This window comes from Chiroxiphia lanceolata, chromosome 3, assembly GCF_009829145.1.
Source record: "Chiroxiphia lanceolata isolate bChiLan1 chromosome 3, bChiLan1.pri, whole genome shotgun sequence".
Lineage (NCBI taxonomy): Eukaryota > Metazoa > Chordata > Aves > Passeriformes > Pipridae > Chiroxiphia > Chiroxiphia lanceolata.
In genome coordinates this window covers 98,092,693-98,114,050 of record NC_045639.1, presented here as the reverse complement: position 1 = coordinate 98,114,050, position 21,358 = coordinate 98,092,693, and the positions used below count along the sequence as shown (strand labels likewise).

Here is a 21,358-nt window from a genome sequence, read left to right as displayed (position 1 = left end):
GTACTTTGCTAACCTGTGCTACCACATAAGTTTTTAGTCTCATGATTTATTGCATTTAGTTTTCTATATCTTGCTTTAGATGAGCTCTCTGTGTATTTGTACAACACATAGAAGTACATTACTGTGCCTCATTTTTTCTTCACTGAACAGCTATTGTAGTCAAGCAATTAAACTAGTTGTTTGAATGGGTTAGTTATTGCAAAACTGAAAGCTTCCTCTTAGTTGTCATATCCCAAGAGCAGGGACTTTGGTGATGGGTTAATGATCTTGCCAGCCAGAGGGCAGGTTAGCCAGTAAGTTTGTCAGTGTTTGTCACAGGGTTCAGTTGCATCAGTTTGGAGTCTCAGTGAACTTGGTGTGGGGAGGTGCTTCCCACTAGAGATGTATAGGATCCAATGAAATAAAAGATCCTAGCTTTGACTTAAGTTGCTGTGACTGTATTAATTACATTAAAGCTATTCTGCTTCATTCTGTAAGTGGCCTTAGATGCTACAGTGCTTGGCAATGGTTGCAAGAAGCCTGATCTGGAACAATATTCAAGGCTCTGACTCAGTTGCGAGCAGGCTCCTAGAAAGCAGATTTGAGCAAGTTAGTCTTCTAGATTGGAATTAGTAGCACATAGGATGCTAGCACAGAGAATTTTAATCCATCTGGTTGGAAGTTTTAAAACCAGTGTGTCCCAGCTCCATCTTGTTGGCTGCAATTAACGATCTCTGTGAAATAAAAGCCCCAAAACTCCATGTCTTGCTTGAACTTTGACTTCTTGCTCTTCCCATTTTCTCTTCTATAGCTTACTAATTGGAATACTCAGCAAAGTTCTTTAACTTTCACAGCCTGGGAAGGTTTGACTCAATACTTCCTATATTCCAGAACAGTACACAGGCATTAGGTAGGACTTTTGTGGGATAGAAAAGATTCCTGACTAGTGTGGCTTAGAAAACAAAAATAATTTCCCACAAAGAAGTTTGACACTGCCACCCTACAGTTAGCAGTGTCCACTGGGTTTACTGCTCATTCCTGTAGCAATTTGGCATACTTTAAGCAGTGTTTAAATATGATTGGAAAATCATCCTCGATTGAAGCAGTTTATTCTTGCAACTGAGTTTATTCTGCATCACTAAGATGGAGTTCATCTCTTTTTCTGAATTTATTATCATTCCTTCATTCCTATCAATTCATTGATTCAGCTTCACCAAGAGTGCTACCAGCTCTTCCTTTCAATAGTGCATAATCTGCTGGGAAGGGCAGCCTCCTGGAGTTCGGGAAATTCAAGCTGCAGGGTTTGATGGAATCTAAATATTTATTGTCTGGTCAACTTCTATCAGTTGATAGTATTGGCCTTTGAGAGTGATTTAAAAGGCTGCAGCGTTGTTCAAATTAATTAGATTTGCACATTCTTAAAAGACTGGATTTGTGAGAGGACTTATGTGCTAAACACCTATTTTCTCAATACCCTGCAAGTCTTCATAAGGAGATACAGACTTTGAAGTTACCTAGTCCAAACCAAAGTAGTACTTAACGGTATCCAGTGGGACAAGTGTAAATGCCTTGGGAACTTTCTGCCTGAAGCCTTAAGCAGAAGTTTGCTTCCAAGGAGATTCTTCCTCATTTGCTATCCTCAACTGTATATGATAAAATTCCACCTCAGTGCCACTTCAGATACTTAAAGTACTTCATTGAATGTTTCTGATAACCTCATTAGGTGTTTATGTAGCAAATTTTTAGATTCTATTGCCTACCAAATGTTTTGGTTTCTGTTAATTAAATTAAGTTCTTACGTGAAAAACAAGGAAAAATGAGGAGTCTGTTGTTGGAACACTTTTTAAATTGAAAAACCTTCTGTAAGATTTTTCAAAGTAGTACTAAGAAAAAAAGAAAGGAAAGAAAAAGATAACAATCCACCAAGAAAAAATATTATTCAGATTTAGAGCATAATATTGGCATCATCTTATTTTTCTTCACTTGGATCATATAGCATGAGGCATCTGAAATAATAGATTCAATAGAAAGGAACACAAATGAAAAAAGAATGCTGGTAAATATGGCACATAGGAATTACTTTATCCAAACTAGGTATTTAAAGTTGACTAGACCTTTATTAGTCATGTAATCTCTCCTTCTCATTTTCTCATTTTCATCTAAGAGGAAAACTTCCTCCAAACATAGGTGTCATGTCCCAGCTTTGATATGTGAGTTGGCATATCATGGAGGGAAAAATACTAATCAGTAGTCTGATTTAGAAAATCCCTTGTATTTCTTTGGTCCTACACTATGTATATTTAAATAGATATGTTAATTGTTATATATTAGAAATAATAAAAATAATAATTATGTTGAAAATTATGTTAATAAAATATATTAAAAATCAAGAAGTTCAACTTTGGGTAAGAAATATCTTTTTCTGAAGAACAGTCTTACTGAAGGTATCAATGAGTAGCATCATAAGGAGAAGGATTAAAGGAGAAAAATTGCATGAGGGTTAAAAAAATATCATAAATCATCTTCTAACTAAGGAGCATAAAATCATATATTATTTCTTCCATTTCTTCAATTATTAATGTCTGTATGTCCTCTTGGAGCTTATTGCTATGAAATTCAACAACATTATTTCTACAAGAATTATTCATGACAGATTCCAAAAACCAGAGATGACTGAGGCACACAGCAAAGCACTGTAGAATATTCAAAAGTGTGTTTCAGGAAGCCCAAATATATACCCTGCTGAAAGCCAAGAGAGCTGAAGCATGGGGGGAAATAAGACAAACACAGCTTACCAGGGAAATACAGGGAGCAATGAAAGAACAGATAAAGGCACACAAGACACATAAATCAATGGGGTCATTGCTCTGAGCAGGGATAAACAAGTCTAAAAATAACCAAATAAGGGGATGATCACAAAAGCCAAAATTGAAAATATAGAGAAGATTGCAGAAGCCATAAGGACAAACCATAACAGATTTCACAAATACATGAGGAACAAGAGGTCAGTGGGAGAGACTGTCACCTCCATATGTGGTCCGGAGAGGAAGTCAGTGGCAGAGGCTGCTGGGAAGCCAGTGCTGCCTTCCCCTTGGTGTGCTTGCCGGAGTGACGACAGGGAACATACCAGAAACAGAGAGAAGTGTCCTGGAGGCAGAATCTGAAAAATTAATGAAACAAAGGATGAGAACAGAGCAGGGTAAGAAAGAAAAAGAAGAAAATAGGGCAGCTTAACAGTAGGTTTCAGGTCTGGTGGCCTGTTTCCTAGGTTTCTGAAAGATATGGATTTTTTTTTTAACACTCTCACTCTACAAAGTCTACAGTGCATGAGGTATATGTAAGCTATGTGAGGTGTACAGTTGAAAGGCAGAAGGAAGCTGGTGCAAGACAGTATTTTAAAAGTTTTAAAAGAAAAAGCATTGCAATGGTAGATTTATTAAGTATAAATCCAAGTATAGACAAAATCAAATTCAGGGTTATGTAATAACTGATTAAAATTAATTAGGAAAGAGTTAACAAAAGCTGAGTTGAAGTTAACTAATTATAGGATAAATGGATACAAATTGAAAAAGGGGGAATTGAGGCTGGATATTAGGAAGAAATTCTTCACTGTGGGGAGGATGAGATCCTAGAACAGGTTACCCATAGAAGTTGTGGATGCCCCAACCCTGGCAGTGTTTGAGGCCAGGTTGGACAAGACTTTGAACAACCTGGTCTAGTAGGAGATGTCCCTGCCCACAGCAGGAGGATTGGAACAATATGATCTTTAAGGTCCTTTTTAACCCAAACCATTCTGTGAACTAGTATAATCGATTTCCTTGGAAAAATTACATATTCCCAAGCCTTAGTGTTGGACCCAACCATTGAAATATACAAATATTTGTTTTTGTGGCTGCTGATGTGTCCTCCATTTTAATCCTATGAGCACAGGCACTGAGAATAGATTAATAAAGTTATAAACTAAAGTCAAGTTCACAACTTTACTTGAATAGCTGAGTTGCAAATAGCTAATGAGATTTATAAAAGCATCAAAGTCATCAGGCAGCTAACTGGAACTGATTTCCATTGCCATTTATGCATTTTCCAGGGGCCCTTGAATCCCAAGTAACGCCTTAGATTCTCACAAACTTTATAAAATATTGTGTAGAAGACCATAAAGCTATGAAGAAATATTAAAGATGACAAATCTGGCAGTGGAAACAATTTATTTCTACTTTTGACAAATAATTTGTATCTAAAAAATCGTGCAGTTCTTCTGAGATGTCAATTCAAAAATTAAACAAATAGATGTTATTTGTTATCCCCCTGTCCTCTACCTGATTTCCTACACTTTTGTGAATTCCAAAGGAGACTGTTTTGGGGCATTACTAGATGAAAACTGTTACAAGTATTTGTGTTCTTAAATGAATAAAGATTGGAGGAGGGTGGTGTTAATGTTCTGGCAATAGAGTGACCAACTGCCCAGGGTTGGATGGGGCTTTGAATAACCTGGTCTAGTGGAAAGTGTCCCTGCCCATGGCAGGTGGGTTGGAAATAGATGGTCTTTAAGGTCCCTTCCAGACCAAACCATTCTATTATTTTACTAAAAGTTCAAGTTTGTGTGAATGTCAGTGGCCAAAAATTTTCGCAGTTACTCATCTACAGGTGCTCAGACTGCTTGACGTGTCATCTTTACCTTTTACAATGTTCTTAGAGAAAGAAATCCTGGGGATTTCTGGGGCTGACCCTACTTGCATCTTTGAAAATAAAGATCAGGGTTTTGAGAAAATATAATTTAATGATAATGTCATTGAAGAAGGTATAGTGAGGGTAATATGCATCCCAAAGAGAAGGAACAGAAACCAAGAAAGCAATAAATGTTAACCTGCTTGTTTAAATCATATTGAACGGATATGCAAATTTCTAAAATCTACCTGAGCCCCGGAACGTGACCCACTCCTGTTTTCCAGGATGCAACCTCTATTAGACGCCTAAATGCAACAGGTTCTTCCCTACTTGTCCGGCCATTTCCTTGGGCACTACACACACTCTGAATTTCCATTTCTGAGGGAAAATTCATGTGCCCTCTCATAGAGGTCCATAGGAGAGTTTAAATAGACAGCTACTGAAACACCATACTACCAGGGGAAGCACTAAAATAAACCTGGAGTGGTCAGAACTACAACAAACAGTGATTCCATTTTGCCTCAGATTTTATGCACTGCCCAGACTGATGGAGATTTTTAAAAACCATCCTACAAGTTAAAGAAATATGGTTGGATTCGATGATCTTAGAGATCTCTTCCAACCTAAAGAATTCTATGATTCTATGAAATAAGAAAACAGGCAGAACATCTATCCTGTTTCTGCCTTGACTGTGATGATGTGGGATATTTTCACATATATCCTACATTTCCTCTTGTTTCTGGGTATCTGGGTATCTGGGTCCTGACCAAGAGAAGGACTCAGAGGAGAAGAGACAGGACAGTCATTTGTCAGTGAGCAGTAGTGGTGATACAGGGACAAAGATTTCTGTTATATTTATAGGTTTTACATTGAAGCATCTTTGGACAGAAACAAATACAGTCCAAAGAAAAAACAACAGAAGCTTAGGACTTCCCTTCTTTCCAGGTTTATGGCTCTTAAAATTACTGAAGGTTTGGGCTTTTGCGTGCCTGTGGTGTTTCAGAGTTTCTTGCATTCAGCTGCACTGGGACTCATCTTCTGTAAAAGGATGCTCTTCCTCAGAATGTCGCATGACCTGCTGGATGGAGTGTGTGTATATTCCTTAGATATCTGCGTCCCAGGCAGACTGTGAACAAGTGGTTTAAAATTTAGGTAAGACAATATTTAAGTTAGGAACTTAAATAAAATTCTTTTTACCTAAGTAGCAGTTTAAGTAATTGGGATGCATAGCTACTGGGGTGCAAATAAGTTAGACCAAGATCAAGACCATGAAGACACAACACTGAGCACTCTAAATGTGGTGAAAACTGTTTTTCAGTGGTCTGTCAAGAGAATGGGAAGCATTATTAGAGTGGAAGAAAGTGATAAGAGATCTTCAGTGCTTTGTCATTGAGATAAAGGGATTGAGAATATAATGTAAAATGGGAAGTTATAAGTAGATATGCAGAAAGGGCTATAAAGAACAATTTAAATGTCTCAAAACTAGGTAATCACAGGAAGAAGACTAAAAACTGACATAGCTTGAGTAGCGTTTATAATCACACAATAAAAAAGTTCAAAGAGGAACTTCTTTGAACAAAAGGTACTATGGAGAGCATTCACTCTGCACAGATTATAGAGGTTACACGGGGTGGATCAGATTCAACAAACATGGATTATATGACCTTAGAGAAGCAGGTGGCTACTTTGATGGAAGACTAGGACTCTGAAATACTATTTATTTTCCAATGCATTAAAATGATTGATGATGAAGTGGTATTCTACTTTGAAAAGTATGACTTCCTTCATTGACAAAGGTTTTTGTTTATTGTTTGATTTATTTTCAATGTGAGAACACTTGCAACACTGGCCATGAAAACTGTTGGTTTTGGTTGTGTTGAGGATCTTGCTTTCCCATTTATCTGGCCTTGCAGTATAATAGAGCAAAACAGTGGAGAATTTAAGAGCGATCCATTATTTATAATAATAGTAATAATAACAGCCAGCAGCATTAAGAATGTGGTCATATTTTCATTATTCAAACAACATTGAAATGTATCTTAACTGCACACAATCAAAACCTTACTGAATATTACAAAATTATGAAGCATTGCTTTATTCCTGATTGTTGTACTGATACGTTACAGGTAGGATAAGATTGCTTTTTTTTTTAACTGTATTCATCTGCCTTAGAGAAGAGTGCAACATGTTGAAGAGAAAAAAGAATGAGAAGGAAAAACACACATTTGTATCAGTTCTGAAACTGTTATGCTATCATATGCATGTGACATTTTCAGGCAAATGATAGTCATTTGCAATTTCACAGGTTTTGTAAGTGTCCTTCCCCTTGGTCAGTATTGTGTAAGAAACATTTTACTTTGAAAACATGCATTCTGAGAACAGCAACTAATCATGGTGTAGAATTAGTATATATGACTAAATGAAATCTGGATGATAGTGTAATAATTTACATCTTTTCTTTTTGCACAGTGTTTATGGATGTCCTTTGGCAAAAAAAAGAAAAACACAAGATAAGCAACCCCAAGAACCAGCCCCCAAAAGAAAACCCTTTGTGGTTAAAGCAGACAACTCTTCAGTAGATGAGTGCTATGAAACTGATGGAACAGAGGAAATGGATGAAAAGGAAGAGGAAGAAGAGGAAGAGGATGAAGAAGAAGAGGAATATTCTGATGATAATGAGGAGCAAGGTGATGAGGAGGAGGATGATGAGGAGATAGATCGAGAAGAAGAAGAGGAGATTGAGGAAGAAGAAGAGGAGGATGAAGAGGAAGGTGAAGATGTGGAGGATGAAGAGGAGGAGGAAGAAGAAGAGGAGGAAGAAGAGGAGGAGGAGGAAGAACGTGGTAATAATCAGAGTATTAGTAAAAAGTAAACAATGTGTGTTTTCTGGGTTAATCTTCTAGTGTGGTATGTGAGGATTTAGCTGTGTGGTTCTCATTAAAGCTAATGGAAGTCATGCAGTTAAATCTCTCTGCTCCACACTGAAAATATACCCCACTGTGTTCTCCTGACATTTATTTTAATAAGTCTGTCTTCCAAATATTTTTTTAATACACCAGCACTCACATTTCAAACAAGGAGGGTGGAGGTGTGTTTATGCTAAAAATGCTTGCATAAAATGTAATCCTAGTAGTGGATTAATGCATGCAGTTACCAGGAGAATATTCACAAAGGTACAAGCAAAGCATCAGCTACAGCTGGGTGCCTGTACTGATCATTTGCAAGTGTATTTGCTAGATCTGCTTATAGAATGTCAAAGATTGCCCACATAAATTCTGTCACAAGTTTGCAGATAATTTTTGTGTGTAAAAGTGGACCTCTTCCCTTCAAAAATTTTGCCCCATACTTCCCCTTACCCTAAGAAACTATTCAGAATTAACTATTATAATATACTTTGATTCTTTGAGACTTGAATGCTGTGTGCTTTAGTTGATTCCAGTAAAAATAGTGACAGCTTTACATCAATAACGTCTTTCTAAAATTTATGTATTTTGGTTATCATACCATGGCATAAATGCCATTTAGACATACAGGTCACTGGTAGTAACTAAATTAATGCAATAGCAATGTGATTAGCCTATTCGACTTTCTCTTTTTTTGGGATATTGGACTTTATATAACCAGTACTTTCAAAATATGTGTTTAGTGTCCATTTACTCAAGAGTCCATATGCTGATGACAGACATCATAATGCACTGGGGTGAAATGAAGGAATCATGCAAAAATTAATGAACTATCTAAAAAGTATTTTGTTCCCATTTTCAGGGAACACGTTTTTGGTTGGGTAGATTCACCTTTCTAACCAATAAAAATATAAGAAAAGCTTTCAGCACTCCTCAGTTGGATTCCTCTTAGGAACCAGGTATGAAAGTTGTATGACTTTTGTTTCAGCATTCTGTAAGGTCAGATCTTAAATCTTAAAGACAGACTTTGAAAGTATTCTTTCAATTTGGGCAAGATGGTGGCCAGCTGGGTGGCTATAACATTTTCTCAGATATTGCATCTGTAGCATTTCCTCAATTGCCTGAATTTGCCACAAAATTAGTAGAGAATAAATGGTCGATCTTAAAAGTTTCATGAGTTTGATGCAACAGGGAAGCCATTTCCTTTTGCAGGGAACTCTGCTGTTTCAGAACCTGGAAGAGAAGCTGTGTTAAATTGGGCTGATGTGCAGCTGGTCTTGCTCTCCTGATGGGCAAGCACAGGATGTCCAGCAGTTTCTTTAACAAATAATGGTGACTGAGTTTGTTGGTGCTTAGGTTATGGTGCAACTGCTACTATGATTTCAGCTGACATTAAAAACTTTGAATCTACACTATCAAAAATTATAAAAGGAAAAAAAAACCTAAGCAAAACTCAAGACCTCAAGAAAATTGCTTCTGCCAAACCAGCAGGCTTGACACTCAGTTTATTTTTCTATGATAATGAAACACAGTGGTTTACTTATTCCAACACAGTTACACATGCAGTTAGTGGTCCTAATCAATGTGAAGAGGCTGACATTGCTTTTTGACTGCTTTCCTTCCATATATAGTAGGCTGTGGTTAAGAACTGCAAAAAATTCACAAAGGTACCTCTGTAGCTGCTCTACATATTACTTGTAATTAAAACTTAGGCTATTCCAGTAATAAAACAAATGTACATTAATAAATATATATATATATGTTCTATGTAAAAAATTAGTCATTAAGAAAAATTCCTCAGAAAATTGGAAAAGTGATAATAGAATTTTATGAGAAAGGTATTTAATGATCTTTTTGAGTATCAACATGGTAATCACTATGCAACAGTCCCAGTTAGAGCACAGATAATTTACAAGAAAGAATTCCTAGCAATTAATGAGGAAGGCAGTATGGAGTTCCTTATGTCTATGCCAGGGAGTGGAGAGTGATAACACTTTGGTTTTGGTGAGGTCTAGAAGCTAATCAATAAATCAGATTTTTTAAAATAGTTTATTTCCTATTGATTCCAATAGGGATCCTGAAGTTTCACTTTATTCTGCTTGTAGCAACAGCTGTATTGGTGGAATTTGGACTGTTGATTTTCTAGGGGAAAAAAGTGCAAAGTTAGGTGCTCTTAAACTTTATGGTCTAAATATGACTCTTGCCTTTATCTATTGACTATATGGAAAATTAGGTCTGTCAACTATGAATTTAGTTAATACAATCAGTTGCTGCTCACTACAATGTAGATAATGTAGCAAACCACCCTATAAGTCACCTTAGCAGGAAGTCTGAATGTGTCTTAGTATTCCTATCTCTAGAAACAAAATGCAGAATTTACCCACTGGTCACCAGGATGCCTGACAGTTTTCAGAAAGGTTTCTGTCACTGGTGCTGTAGATGATAGCTGTTCAGAAAACTTCCATAAGTAACTATAGCCTAGGTGGACAAAAGAGTTAATATCATAAATACTGGTGACAGAAGGTTAAAATCATAAGTATTGATGACAGAAGAATTCCTCAACAAATATAGAACAGGACTACAGAGGAAACAATTGGGGAGGGCAGGGAAGGGAGAGGGTAGGAGCGTATGGGTAAGGTATTTTACTGTTTCTTAGGCCAAATTCAGTTTTCTTTTAGAAAAGGGTAAATTCTGGGAAACAAAAGTGCATCACTGGCATGTCATTGCTCATACTTTTTTGGTTTAAAAGAAAGTGAATTTTGAGTGGGATTCTCAGAGGATATAGATAATATAAAGGTCATGTAGGTAAACAGTTCTTATTGAAAATACTTGAGCATTCACTGAAAACATCACAGCCTTTGAAAATCACATCTTTGTAGCCTTGTCACTGATAAACTAAAGGACTTGGAGAGTACAGATGTGTCTTAAGGAAACAGTCTCACAAATCTCAAAATAACAATTTAAAATTAAAAGGAGGAAAAAAACCAAACTTTTTTAAATGAGTCCCCGATTCCATGCCTGTATTTCTGTACACAATCCTTTGAACCAAAATTAATGCTAAAAACTCTCTATCAATGGCTAACATATCCTCTTTAAATTTCCATTAAATCTGAATCTCTTTGAAGAACAGATATCTATCCATCTATCTATGAAGAGATTTGAAAAGCCCTTATGTTCAACAGGTCCACTAAAGGAAAGATGAATCTTTGTTATTTCCCTTATATCCCAGGAAAAAATGACAGATAGATGACCTGTGTTATGGTAACATAACCTGTAAGTTGCAATACAAATGGGAAGGAGTAAGAGTAAAGGGTGCTGTTGGAGAGCCCTTTCTCTGTGATGACAGCTGCTGAGAACCTTTGGAATTCAGAGGAGACACAGTAGAGGTTTTTTAATAATAATACCTAGCACATGGACATAAGGATAGATGTTCTGCCTGTTTTCTTATTTCATAGAATCATAGAATTCTTTAGGTTGGAAGAGATCTCCAAGATCATCGAATCCAACCATATTTCTTTAAATTGTAGGATGGTTTTTAAAAAACTCGTAATATGTTTGTGTTTTTTCTTTTACTTACATAAACTCAATGCAGACAGATAGACCCTGAATATAATACACCTGTAAGCTCCGTTAAGACTGTTAGTGCCCTCCACTGTCTTCTTGATCCCGTCTGAAGTGCTTCTGAAGCACTTATGTCCTCTAAGCTAGAGGAGATGCAAATATCAATTTAAAAGATGAAAGAAGCTCATGCGCTGAGGAAGGCATGGTGGCACACAGTTTTCCAGCTGTGCATGCTGCTGAAAACACTCTTGATAAAGTAAACATCTTCATAAAATGAAGACAACATATCTGTATTAGCAAGGTCATCTGTCAGCCTGCTGACCACTAATCATATTCATTTATTTAAACTGTTAGCAGGAAAGTGGTCATGTCTTTGGTGAACACAGTAGGTGTTCAGTATTAATCAGAGCAGGGAGCTAAACTCACGTGTACCTCAGAGGAAAAGCACCTAATAGAAGTAAATTATAGCTTTAAATTAAGAAGCCAGAAAGCAAAATTTCACTGCTTAGGGCAACGTATACAGAAAAAAATTTATTTTCCAAGGCTAAAGAGGACTAAATAAATACCTGATGGTTACAAGGTGAAGCAGATCTAAACTCCTTGCTAATAAAGTCTATTGCTATATTACACCTTGAGTAAAAGAAGATAACCTGTGCTTAGAGTGTCTCATCAATAATAATCTGAAGAACAGAAAAAAACTAGAGTTGCTGTGGAAGACATTTATCCTGGACACTGCATTGGTGTCCTCAGGATAAGAAGTTAAAGTTTACTTTCTGGTCTTGTTACGAAGTGCTCCAGACTGGGAGTCATTGGGTCAAACAACATCATAAGAACTTTTATTGATACCTTCTTTTTGCATTGAAGATGCAGGCATGGATTACAACATGTTCTGCCGTTTAGCTGTTTATATTTCCTATGGAGAGATTCAGACTAAGCATTTTTGCTGAAAATGTTTTTGGAAATAATGCAGTTAAAACATTTGGAACAGGTAGTTCACAGTTGGAAACCTCAGGGTTGCTGGAGTAGGGTGGGGAAACTGCTAGCTGGTGAATACCCTTTGAATACTTCTAGTTCTTGTGGAAAAAGTTCAGATAATTTTATTACCTTTATTATGTGTTTATGATTGGTTGGCCGATTGCTTAAATATGACTCAGATGTTAGTTTAGTAAACTTTTGCTTACTGCTGTGTTCCATGCTCAAGGTCTTTACTGTTTACTGCTCATAAACAATATAATTTAAACACATTAAACAGCATTATTTAAACATTTTTTTCTAATTCTCAGAAGTGAGATTGGGTCTGATGCTGAGCTTGTTTGCATCAAGACAAATCAAGTGTAGCTTTATGCCAGTAGAGTTCCATTTACATGAGGTCGTGTGTTGCACGTGTCATCTCTAACTTTCCCTCCCCTTGAAGAACTGTTTTAGAAGACTTCATTCTATGTGAATGTTTAATTCAGAGGCTCAGTAAACCTTCTGGGCTGTGTCTAGAAACTTTATGTAGCCCTTTTCATCTTAATCTCCATGTTTAAAGTTTGGAATGTACTTAAGTATCATTCTCATGTAGAGATTTGCATATTTAGCTCCTTCCCTACAAATAAAAGGCCTTAAATGATAATGTGAAATATCTCATCCTTCAAGAGCAAATGATTCAATTATAGCTTTATGCAGTGTAAAGAAATTATTCACCTTTGACGAGACAGAATTTTGTGGATGTCAGCAGAAATCCTGTAGAGGACATTGGGATTCTTAGAGAGTTCAGGGTCTGAACTGAAGACCTTAGTTCCATGAAAGCACCATGGAACAAATTTGGCACCACAATGCTGCTTCATTCTGAAACTGTTTTACATGGCATGGGGTTGCTTGTTTGTATTTCTAATACACTAAACCTTTCCTTTAGTGTTAGCTGAACGAGATGTTGGGCCTGTTGTAATGTTAAATTGCTTCAGGGCTAATCTGTGACCAAACCTTTCTCTAGTCTTGCGGCAGCAGTAGGTCCACAAAGGAACCATGTCTCAGCAGTGCTGCTTTGGATACTCATAGATTGCAGTCCTCCAGAAGAGGCTGTGCAGAGGTTGCCTTTTCTGCATTTCCATTGCATCCTTCTGTCTGCAGGAGAATGCTGAGTGGATCCTTGATTTTGCCTATTTCATTTTTTGTCTGGACAGATCACATAGTAAAATTAATTCTTTCTGGAATAAGATGGATTGGAGAAGTAATTAAAGTGCTGTATTCCTATTCTCATTTAGACTCTCTGTAACCTGTTCACTGGCAATGATCTCCTGTTTTTGGCACAACTGTGCCAAGAAGCCGGTTACTTATGTGTTGTAGTTCTTTAAAGAACCACTAGTGAACTACATTATATAGCAGCCCCTTGCATCCATATTTATAAACATAATGACCTGGTGTTGCTGTAGAAGGTCTCACATCTGGGATATGTCACTCCTAGAAACATATTCATGGGTTGTACAGACCTGAACTCTTTATGCTTTTGCTTTGAATTCCTTTGCCTTTCACAGTGCTACTTCAAAGGCTGCATTGCCCACACTGTATTGCAGCTTACACAGTGACCACAGACTCTGTACAAATCCTTCTTGACACTAGAGATGTAATGATTCTATAAAATAACTTTTGCTTGGTTAATGTTAGAAGTTCCTATTTTTCCTCTTGTGTTTAGAGTGTATCTCTAAAAGCAAATTATGATCACCCTATTAATTCACAATTCCCACTGGCCTTAGAGTGTTTGTCATAACAGACAGTAGTTTTTCACTCTGAAAAGCAGGGAACTTTATTTGGTAGCTGTAGAGTTAATTTTACCTTACTAGAGTTCCTCCCAGAAATAATAAAATGAAATAAAATTGCAGACTGGATTGGTAATTTCTTCTGATCCATATCTGTTCTCACGAATCAAATTTGCAGTCCTAGCAAATGCCTCAAGTCACATAAATTTTGTTTAACTGAGATATATAAACCTAACAAAGCATTCTTTTGAAACAAAAACATTGATGTGTAATGAACATATATATGTAATCCTGAATACTTTTGTACTATGGAAGCGTTTCTTCCTTCTTTTGCAGGTCTCAGAACAATTCAGTTTTGTTCTTTTGTCACCTCTATCCCATATGACATAGTCCTTCTGTACCATAAGAGTTATTTCCCCTTCTGTAAATTAATGTATTCTGCTTTTTCTTTTTTAAGAGTAGAGACTGTGGGAGCTACAGTTCATGAGCTGGACAGCAAGGAAGGCCAAGTCATTTAGCAGAAGAGAAAGAGAACTAATAATAGGAAAGAAACCACCTAAAGGAGGCTGGGTTTGGTCACTGTTGTTGAAATCCTCAGAATTATTTGGCACATTAAAGCTTCATACAGAAAGTACTGAAAATAGTCACTAACATTAAGCATGTCAAGTATCCATAACACCATGTGAAAACCATGGCAGATATTATATGCTTTGTGCAGTAAATATTACTGCTTTAGCAAAAACTTATGGTGGCTCTGTCAGAGAAAGTTAACAGGATTGACAGCTGTTATGGTTTGAAGCTGGCTCCCTGCCAAGTCTCCAAACCTTACCACCAGAAGCCCCCCTCCCCCCCCCCAAACCTCAGGGAGAAGAGGGAGAAAAAAAAACAACCAACTAAGAAAACCCAAAACGAGAGAGACAGCTAAAGTGATATATATAAATATATTTACACTTATGTTACAATTGAAATATATATACAATTTAAAAATATATAGAATTTCACAAGGGAAGGGGAAGGGGGAAGGGAAAGGGAACAAAACCAAAATAAAAGATATATATATATCCCAATCAGTAGCCCGAGATCTAGTAACTAAGAGTTAGCAAAGAAAGTATCCCACCACTCTCCTTGGGACAACCGAGAGTCGCTCCGGGACGATCGCCGGTAACCTCCGCCTCCCAAGGTCGACAAGGCCCTACCAGGCCTCGCTCCCCAACCCGGCAGACTCAAATGCAGGGAACCTGCACCTCCAAGCCACCGGAAGGAAAGAGGGCGAAGGCCTCTCCTCCTTTCTTCTTATAATCTGGCTTACGTAAAAATCGTAGGGAATACTGGGTAAATCTGGACCCTTCCTTGGTTACAAACTGGTCACCAAGGAAGGCCCAGCCCAAACCACCACAACAGCTCAAGACTTAGTGGGGGTTTTTTAGGTGAACTCATAATCTGATAGTTCTGTCATCCCAAAACCTTAATTTTGCAGGCTATACTATTGATAGGAAGAGTAAGTACTGCTGTGACACTAAAGGAACGCCACAGAAAACCTGAATTCACAATTGCAAAAGCAAACAAATCGAGCAGCCATTTTCTTCCCTGTACTCCGCAGACATGGATTACTGACGGAATAAGGGAAAGGTCTGTGTGGCATGAACACTTCCAGTCACCTAACACAGGAGTGTTGGCAAAGATGCCCAGGCCCATGTCATGTTAGAGTTCTGTCATTACCTTTTCCAAAGCATATGTGATGAGATTCCTTACTTGTCATATACAGTTTCAAGTCATGCTGTGCAACTGCTTTTCTTCTCATTTCTATTGTATCAAATCTATTGTTTCACCAACTGCCTGCACTTATAGAAATTCTCTAAAAATAAGAAGCATCTGCTAAACAGTTTCTTGGACACTCTATAATGAACAGGGCTGAACTTTTTAGAGAAGATTGTCATTCTGTCATCTGCAATAATTAAAACGTTTTATTTATGTTCAATTTTAAAAGCTGGCATCTACTGGAAAGTTAAAAATTGATTATTCTTCTATTGCAATATGTTGAAAAAAACTTTGGCCTACAATCAGTAAGAGCAAAATATATTTTAAAAAGTAATAATGGAAATAGTGAATAACAGATCATTATTACCAAACTGTAAGGAATAGGACTGAAGTTGAACTTACAAAAAGTATACTAAAGTTCATCATAGTGTTTGTTTATCATGAGCACAGTCTGTGAATGTACTCTGAAAATACAGTCAGAAAGGACAACTTTTAAGTGAATAGTAACTGAAATACTTTATTAGGAGCCAAGGATCCCACTACATTTGTGGAATGAGATAAATGTTTCAATATAGAATGGAGTGAAAATTCTACCCCAGTCTGTAATGCAGGTGCCTGAGTTAATTTTGAGAGGTGATGAAGAAGTTCAGTGCCACATGTCCTTCTTTGCTAACACAGAAGGTTGGAGACTACACCAGAGACTACTTTGCATAAGCAACACTCTTACACATTCTAATGGAGCTCTCTTATTCCCTCAAAAAAATATTCCAGAACTGTTATAGACCAAAGAGGGTCATTCTTCTGGAAAAGCAGGACATGCTGCATTCTGTCTTTGCTCTAAGGACTTTCTAACTGTCTCACGGCTTGACTTACTCTTCTATTTTCTGCTTCCTAATGGAGCTGGAATCCAGTTTAGCTTTTTTTTGTGGTGACTAGCAAACTTTCATGGGAAATGTAGTGTAGAATTCACGTAAACTGTGAGAGCTTATGCTCGTAGTCTTATAGTTCTTTAGCGAGTGACCCACTAAACAATGTATTTCACCTGGGTAATGGGCAGGAAGGGGTAAGCAGAGAAAATACAGAAGGAAACAGGCAGTTCTCCCCTTGGCTACAAATTAGGCAAGGCAGTCAAAGCAACAGTTCATGGGAAGCTGTTTTTTTCTATGTGTGTGTAAGAGCATACCTATTGGATTAGGTTTCTCTGGGAACTTATGTATAAAAGACCTAAGATCTAGAATCCTTCAGGGCTTAAATGTTAGATAGGTAGAGAGCTTCTTAAGGCTGGAGCTGTTTCAGTACATGTAGAAGCAGAGCCTTGAACAGTTGATCAATGTTGTCTCCCAGGTTTAAGCCACAGATAAGCATAGATGTATCACCAAGAAGAATAGAAATATGACTATTCCTTTCTATTCAACATACCACATGAGGAGTCTAATCTGAAAGTCTTGAAAAAATTACTGCTGCTACTCATAAGATTTTTTGTGAGTGATTCATGTTGAAATCCCCCTTAAAGATATGGTATGAGTTTACATTTACAAATTTGATTCAATGACTGAAGGGTCTTCTGACACAGAAATGGAAACAATAAGTTCCAAATGTAAAAGAGAGGACAGGGCTTATACAGGGGAAAAAAAATGCAGAAAAATGTAAAGGTCAGCATGGTAGTACTGCAGAGACCAAGTGAAATATACTGCTAGGATTCCTTCCCAGACAGCAGGAAATGACAGATGTGAGATCTGCAGTCTAGAATCTGCATTATGCAGAATCTTTAAATTAACAATTAAAAGGCTATGAGGTGGAAGATCAGGGCTAGACAAAATACCCACACCCATAAGTCATGCACCACAATCTTTTCTGTTACATTTTCCCCTCCCTAGTAATGTGTGAACATTTTCCTGTAGTTCATGATGTGTTGTAACTTACTGCATCTTTACACCTTAGTGATGGAACTTTATATCATTGTCATTAGTAGAATCAGAACCAGATGCAGGCAGAGCACTTCTAAAACCCCATCCAAAATGTGTAGACTCTCTGAAAATTTTTATAATATTGAAAAGAAGGATTATTAAACTACACTTGATCTATCGATAAGATGTAAACAGCAATGAGCCAATATTACTAACTGTTTAGAAATGCATAACTAAAAGTAATAGCAATGTATTAATTAAAGAAAGAATAACTGTCCTTTAGCAAGTATGTGTTTTGCTTGAAATCTGCAATTTTGCATCATTGAGAAGATAGGCAGTGGGGAAATAATGTACATAGTTTATCTGAGTTTTAGGAATGGATTTGATGCAATTCCATTTAATAAATTAATTCTGAAGTCATAAAACATAATACAGAACCGGATACAAAGGGACAGAGAGGAAAAGTTCATGTTGGATAGGTTAATTCCATTGGCTCCTAAGTAGCTCAGACATTTTGGTGCACAGAAAATTAAGTTAATGAGATTAGAGCCTAAAAATAATCACACAAAGGGCAATTGAAAGTGAAAATATGTTAGGGTGAAAAAAAAAAACCCAAAAATAATTTCAGGCAGAAGTAAATACACTGATTTTATCTCATGTACATTATTTTCACCAATGAACTCAAGCAAAATAACTTCTGAGTGGAAGCATCCTGAGACCAGACTCAGGTTTTAGTTTTGTACAGTGTAAGATTATCTCTGTACGTGTGTGTACTTTGGAAATTTGGCTATTGAGGTTAATTGTTTGATTAATCCACTTCATTGCTCATTGTTTCTGCAAGTGTAGAGTTTCAGCATAGATGTCATGCACCAAGGCTGTGCTGCTCTAGTCACTGTGACACTGGCAACAAAGCCACTGCCATCATAGCTGGCATGTATATATTTAGTTGGAAACGTATAGAAATCTATATAAATATGTAGGTGTTTAAATTTGTCCAGCAAATACTCTCCTTTTAAAAGACACAAGCTTTCATCATCAGGATAGACATTCCAGTGCAGATCTGAACAGCACTGGGAAATCCCTCATAGAAGGATGAGCTAACAATTTCAAAAATGGTAGCGCTGTGTGGCCTTTAGGTGAACAGGTTGTTGGAATAACCTCACTGGAAATATCTTTGCAGATGTCCTAGTGACATAAAAAGGTGATTTATATCTGTTACCATAGTATACATTTCCTGCATTTGACAGGTGTCTGGTACTCTAATCTCCTTCAGAGACTCTTCCAGTCACATAGGCCATCTGTACACATGATATAGATAGCAAACAAACAGATACTAAAGACTCCTTGTAGCTGGCCGAGAACTACCTGCACCACTGAGTCACCATTTTCTCTTTTTTGAAGTCCACAGTTCTTGACTGACTGGAGTAGCATGATGTGGTGGGTTGACCCTGGCTAGATGCCAGGTGCCCACCAAAGCCACTCTTTATCACTCCCCTCCTGAGTTGAGATAAAGACAGGGAGAGATCACTCACCAATTACTGTCATGGGCAAAACAGTTGACTTGGGCAAATTAATTGAATTTGTTACCAATCAAAATCAGAGTAGGATAATGAGAATTAAAGTAAAGCCTCTTTCACAGCCCCTACCTCCTCTCCACTAGCAGTGCACAGAGTTGGGGAACGAGGGTTATAATTAGTTCATCACATGTTGTTTCTGCCACGGCTTCCTCCTCAGGGAGAGAAATCCTTCCCCTGCTCTAGCCTGGGGTCCCTCCCATGGGAGACAGTTCTCCATGAACTTCTCCAATGTGGGTCTTTCCCGTGGGCCACAGTTCTTCAAAAACCCTCCATTGCGGGCCCCTTTCATGGGGTGCAGCCCTTCAGGCATGGGCTGCTCCAGTGTTGGTCTTCCATGGAGTCACAAGTCCTACCAGCAGACTTGTTCTAGTGTGGGCTTCTCTCTCCATGGGGCCACAGATCCTGCCAGGAGGCTGCTCCAGTGTGGGCTTTCCACAGTGTCACAGGCTCCTTTAAGCATCCACTTGCTCCGATGTGGGGTCCTCTATGGGCTGCAAGTGTATCTCTGCTCAACCATGGACCTTCAGGGGTTCAGGGGCACGGCTACCTCACCATGGTCTGCACCACGGGCTGCAGGGGAATCTGTTACAGCACCTGGAGCACCTCCTCCCTCTCCTTCTGTACAGACCTTGGTGTCCGCAGGGTTGTTCTTCTCACATATTCTCACTCCTCTCTTCTCTGGCCAGACTTTCTTCTGACCAATAACTAAATAACTTTGTTTTTTCTTCTTAACTTTGTTATCCAAGGGTCATTACTACCATCGCTGAGGGGCTCAGCATTGGCCAGCAGCATGTCCATCTTGAAGCCAGCTGGCATTGGCTCTATTGGACCTGGGGGAAGCTTCTGGCAGCTTCTTTCAGAAGCCACCCCTGTAGCCACCCTGCTATCAGAACCTTGCTGTGCAAACTCAGTCCACGTGGTTAAAAGAGTAGGTTCACATTTGCCTTACTCGTTCCTTCGGAGGCTGCAGTTAACAGTGCACTTTCCATTGATCCCAGCTTACAGATTTTCCTGCTTTTGTCTCTTCATTCACAGTAATCAGATCATATCTATGTGAGTGAATAAAACAGACCACAGTCCACTCATTTCATGCTGAGTTCAACTGTTGCATGACTTGGGGGCATACAGCTAATCTTTTACCTTCCAAAATAGGGTTACCACATTCAAACTTGGGAATGGTCCCTAACTGGCACCACTTCAGTGTGTCTGGACATTGCTGGAAAGGTGTTAAGTCACTCAACTAACAATCATGCCAAGGCCTCACTGAGAGTATCACGGCTGGGCTTCGCGAACGAAGATTTGGGAAGGGCTCTACCCACGTTTGTTGCAAGTGCGTTGGTGGCTGAAAAGGCCAATACGAGACAGGCATGTAGCAGTATGAATAATTACATGCCTCTGCTTGGTCTGGTGTTCTGTCCCTAATTAGTTTACACTAGAATGGCTATATATGGCCAGTCTTCGCGAACGAAGATTTGGGAAGGGTCTTTACCCTTCGAGCCTGCGCAGTGGATTTTTTAGGTGAGACACAGTGTGCGCTGAGCTGAGCCCACCCTTTAATCCTGAGGTTCATCTGCCGGGGCCGAGCAAGCTTGGACGGTGGCAGTGAGGTCCTCAGGACGTAGGTTTGTATAGAGTGACCTTCTCTTAGATGGATGGCCTTACAGGGCTAACGAGCTCCATCTACCCGGGGGACTTTTTCTCTGGCCGGGAATCGAACCCGGGCCGTGGCGGTGAAAGCGCCGCTATATTTAGTTTCTCCTTATTCTGTGGAGTACTAGTCAGCCTTCCCTGTCATGAAAAGATGGGGAATGAGGCAAATGTAGATGAAATAGCTGGATGGGGGGGATAAGAAATAAAAATACAAACACCCTAATGAAAAGCTTTACATTTCAGATGAAGTAAAGTCTGGCACTCATGCACACAGATGTCTTTGTCTTTACAGATTCCTTGGCACTGAACTTATTGAGAGGATAGAAAGAGAGACAGGGAGAAGAAATTTCAACTGTACCGTATTTAGCAATTCTCTCATCCTCTAGAATGACAGTGATGTGTGCCTCTGTCCCTTCTGCTAGTCAGGTCAGATTATTATCAAAGCACCAGCAGGTTTCCTTTGATAATCAAACACAACTATAAAAAAGTAATTAAACTTATAATGGAGATCAAACACATCCAAAAAGATATAATTTTCTCCATATAGATCATGCAATCATAAGCATCTCTCCCATCCAAAGCATCCATGCTATCTCATCCACACCAGCCTTTCCTAACAT

General features: G+C 38.3%; 1 protein-coding gene across 18 annotated transcripts in view; it reads left to right on the top strand.

The window, feature by feature from the left end:
* Window positions 1–21,358, top strand: part of MYT1L (myelin transcription factor 1 like) — a 322,542-nt gene that overhangs the window by 214,214 nt on the left and 86,970 nt on the right. For 11 of the 18 annotated variants that reach the window (XM_032682424.1, XM_032682426.1, XM_032682425.1 and 8 more), the window contains one exon: window positions 7,114–7,487. In XM_032682424.1, coding sequence (XP_032538315.1) covers window positions 7,114–7,487 — 374 coding nt within the window. Of the gene's footprint in view, window positions 1–7,113; window positions 7,513–8,413; window positions 8,507–21,358 lie in introns of those variants that run through there. The other 7 variants (XM_032682436.1, XM_032682438.1, XM_032682435.1 and 4 more) reach the window with 4 other exon arrangements.